At 41.1% G+C, this 4,064-nt stretch overlaps 1 protein-coding gene across 1 annotated transcript; it reads left to right on the forward strand.

The window, feature by feature from the left end:
* Positions 1-1,134: 1,134 nt before the first annotated feature.
* LOC110699877 lies at positions 1,135-1,720 on the forward strand. Its single transcript, XM_021877388.1, has 2 exons — positions 1,135-1,381; positions 1,479-1,720. Exons 1-2 carry the CDS (start codon positions 1,163-1,165, stop codon positions 1,674-1,676), a joined length of 417 nt encoding a protein of 138 aa, XP_021733080.1. The 5' UTR covers positions 1,135-1,162; the 3' UTR covers positions 1,677-1,720.
* Positions 1,721-4,064: the final 2,344 nt, after the last annotated feature.

Here is a 4,064-nt window from a genome sequence, read left to right on the forward strand (position 1 = left end):
ATCACATTTTAGGTGAAAATGTGAAATTGTTGAATTACTTGCCCATTTTTCTTATATTCTTTTAAATGAATAAAGTAACTTGCATCACCATTTTCAGAGTTTATTTGTATTATAATTCAGCAATTTATATATGATTATAAGTTTACCTTACAATTCAGCAGCTAATAACGTGTTATGTTTGTAATGACAGGTTTTAACATCTAAAGGCGGACGATCGATTCCGTGTTCGAGTTGAGGATGTTGAATCTAACTCAGATGATTCATCTAATGATGGGGACCAGCCGTATGATGTGAACAAGGAAACTGATTTGGGTGAGCCAGAAGATCAGGCGCAAGATGTATTGGAGAGAATGATAGATGACTTTGAAATTGCAGCTGAGCAAGCGCCTCCAATCGATAATGCCATTGTGGAGCCATTTCGTGAGGATCAAAGTGGAGCGGGGGTGCAGGCACCAGCGAAGAAAAAGCAGAGGGGTCCGACGACAGCTTTCAAGAAACCTGTCGGTCCTATGGTCTTGGAGTATGACAGGGTAGGGCAACCCTCAGGTAAATGGCGTCGTCAGTATGCTGGTCAAGTTGGGATTTGTGCGCGCAAAATCCCCATTACGCTTCGTATGAGCGACGTACCTACAGGCTTGATTGACACGTTTTGGAATGATACCAGGGTAAGTTTGATTTGATGTGATTATTTATAAACAATTTCAATTTATTATTATGTTATGGGCAAACCAATAATGTTTGTTATTTGTGCTTGCAGAGTCTATTTAACATTCCAAATGAGTACGCCAAGCGAAGGGTGTTTGAGTCCTTACTTGCGGCAAGATTCAGAAGCTTCAAGTGTAACTTAGTTCGTCGGTTTGTAACAAAGAAACTTGTGAGGAAACCAAAGAACAAGAAAGGAGGTGGCAGTGATGATGATGTCATCGATGAAGAGAAACTCCCTTGGCAAATATGGCCTAGCATATTGAAGGATGATTGGGAGGCTTTCGTTCATCAAAAATGTAAAAAAGAAGAAATTGTAAGTTTAAAGAACTCTGATGAAAATTGTGTTGTAATTTATCGTCTTTTTTATTAGTAATGAAACTAACATATATATCTTTTTATGTAGGAAATGAGGGAGCGGAATTCCAGGAATGCATTGCAAAAGCAATACCACCATCATATGGGAGCAATGACGTATGATGAATGGAGGGATACGTGGGTGAGTGAAGGAGTATACCCCACTGCGCTTCTAGGGTCCTCCACAGCGCTGTCTGACTCCACGACCAGTACTTTGGTGAGTCGTGCTGGGGATTTCTTTTGCTCTATGCATTCGCGGGACAAGAAGACCGGAAAATGGTCCATCAAGGCTCTGGAAACCAAAGAAATGACAGATAAGCTAGTAAGCAACTATGAACAAGTGAACTAACTTATTCATTTGCATGTATATCACTTTATATAAACATTGACTTCATGTTGCCATTTTGTTTTTGCTACAGCTTGAGTACACTGGAGAGCTTGTTGAAGGAAAGCTCGTCCCGACGGTAGAGAAGGACCCCTTCACCTTGGCTATGGGAAAGCCCTACCATCCGGGACGGGTATTAGGTGCTGGGGGGAGCTTGCTAGGATGGGAGAAGGTAATGGGTCCCGAATATACCAAATCTGGAAGATCCCGAGAAAGTGTGAACTCACCATAGAACTTCGATGCCACAGTGGCATCAATTAAAGAGCAAGTGCGCAATGAGATGCGCGAAGAGTTCAATGCATGGGCGAAGCAAATGAATTTGCCGACCTTGCCCTTTTCCTCGACAACACCGGCCGACGCAAGTAGCCACCCACGAAGAGAAGGAGAACAGGAGGTAAATGATTAGAATTCAACTCTATAAGTTTTGATATGCTGAGTTACGTGGGTACGGTTCTAATTAATGTTTCACTATCAATACACTACTGCAGATTGATACTCCTTCACATGCGAACTCAAGGGGGCTTGATACTCCGACACCTCATCACTTTCCTATTCTAAAGGTGATTTTGTGATTACTTGTTTGGATAATGATATTTGTTTTTGGATTGTGTTGTGAAATGGTTAAGTTGTCTGTAAAATGGTCGAGTTCGCTGTGTTGTGTTGTCAGTATGCTTTGTTGATGTCATGTGTTGTTGTTGTTTGCTCTTCCTTCTCATTCTCCTCATTCTCCTCTTCCTTCTCCTTCTCCTTCTCTTTCTCCTTCTCCTTCTCCTCCTCCTCCTTCTCTTTCTTCTCCTTCTCCTTCTCTTTCTCCTTCTCCTTCTCTTTTTCCTTCTCCTTCTCCTTCTCTTTTTCCTTCTCCTTCTCCTTCTCTTTTTCCTTCTCCTTCTCCTTCTCTTTCTCATTGGGAAGCGGAGAAGGTAGGAGAGGCTGCCGGAGAGGCTGCAGCAGCTGTGCAGCAGCTATGCAGCAGCTGTGCAGTGCTGTACAGGCTCGCAGCAGCTGTGCAGCCTGCAGCTGTTGCCCTTCGCGCTCGGTTTTTTTTTTTTTTTTTTGCACTCGTTTAGTTTTTTTTTTCTTTTTTTTTAACTAGCACCTAAGATACTTAGTGATGAATATGTATGGCTTGAAACAACCTTAAAAAAGCAATTTCACAAGTTTGAGGTTCATTTACAGTATTTACGGCTCGAAATGGCCTAAATGAGTTCTAACTTGCCCATTTTTCGTGATTTTAGCTCAATGCTTGATTTAACTCCTATATTACACCTAAGATACTTAGTTATGATGATTTATGGCTTGAAACGACCTAAAAAAAAGCAATTCCACAAGTTTTAGGTTCATTTACAGTATTTACGGCTCGAAATGCCCTAAATGAGTTCTAACTTGCCCATTTTTCGTGATTTTAGCTCAATGCTTGATTTAACTCCTATATTACACCTTAGATACTTAGTTATGAATATTTATGGCTTGAAACGACCTAAAAAAAGCAATTCCACAAGTTTTAGGTTCATTTACAGTATTTACGGCTCGAAATGGCCTAAATGAGTTCTAACTTGCCCATTTTTCGTGATTTTAGCTCAATGCTTGATTTAACTCCTATATTATACCTAAGATACTTAGTTGTGAATATTTATGGCTTGAAACGACCTAAAAAAAGCAATTCCACAAGTTTTAGGTTCATTTACAGTATTTACGGCTCGAAATGCCCTAAATGAGTTCTAACTTGCCCATTTTTCGTGATTTTAGCTCAATGCTTGATTTAACTCCTATATTACACCTAAGATACTTAGTTATGAATATGTAAATGAAGTATCTTCGTAATTGGTGCAGGAAGAGACCCGTTGAGAACTTCTTCACTCGGGCGAATCATATGATGGACCTTTGCATGTTGTCGCCTATGGTAGTGCACAACCGACCGAACAAGTTACGGTCCATGGCCGACCTCTTCTGCCTGAGCATTATTCTGTCGGGATCCATTATGTGGTTCCCAGGTCCGAGGACCTCTTAGTACCTGTGCCCGTGGAGGAGGATGAGTTCACTACACTATGGGCAGCAAAAGGTAGTTTTGTGCAATGGCCATCTGTTTGGATACGGTTGATGAACCAGGTAATTAAGATTTAGATTTCACGCTTTAATCCTTTCTTCCCAAGAGTTGGATGGAATCTTTTCTAACCATTTGTGTGATCATACTTATTAGCCATCGAGGAAAAGCCAAACGCCAAAGAAGAGGGTGGAGGGGCCAAAGAACATAAGTGAACATGGCTCGGTGAGTGGAAAGGCGTCGATGAAGAGCCCTTCACGAGGTTCAGCTACGCAAGCTACTCCATTAGTTGAAGACACGGTGCTTCAATCGCTATCTCAGGAGTTAGCTTATTTGCACAACCGTGTTTGCGTGTTGCCTAATGACAGCCCCATCCAAATCCAACTTCCTAAGGAAATGTACTACGATGACGATGCAACGGCATGGCTATTCAAAGAAGATGTGAAGGAATTTCTAAGTGGTGCAATGCTTAACATTTCCTTCATTCAAATATCCATGAGGTAATTCAACTGGTACTCAATTTATGTTATTCAGTTTAGTGGTGTTTGTCGTTTGGTTTTCGATTAACATTGTGTTATC

This window comes from Chenopodium quinoa, unplaced genomic scaffold, assembly GCF_001683475.1.
Source record: "Chenopodium quinoa cultivar QQ74 unplaced genomic scaffold, ASM168347v1, whole genome shotgun sequence".
Classification (NCBI taxonomy): domain Eukaryota; kingdom Viridiplantae; phylum Streptophyta; class Magnoliopsida; order Caryophyllales; family Amaranthaceae; genus Chenopodium; species Chenopodium quinoa.

Excerpts from the sequence above, each read along its gene's own strand:
- LOC110699877 (XM_021877388.1), top strand. The coding sequence starts at position 1,163 with ATGGGAGCAATGACGTATGATGAATGGAGGGATACGTGGGTGAGTGAA. Across the intron at positions 1,382-1,478 it reads AAGAAATGACAGATAAGCTA|CTTGAGTACACTGGAGAGCT; the intron begins GTAAGCAACTAT and ends TTTTTGCTACAG.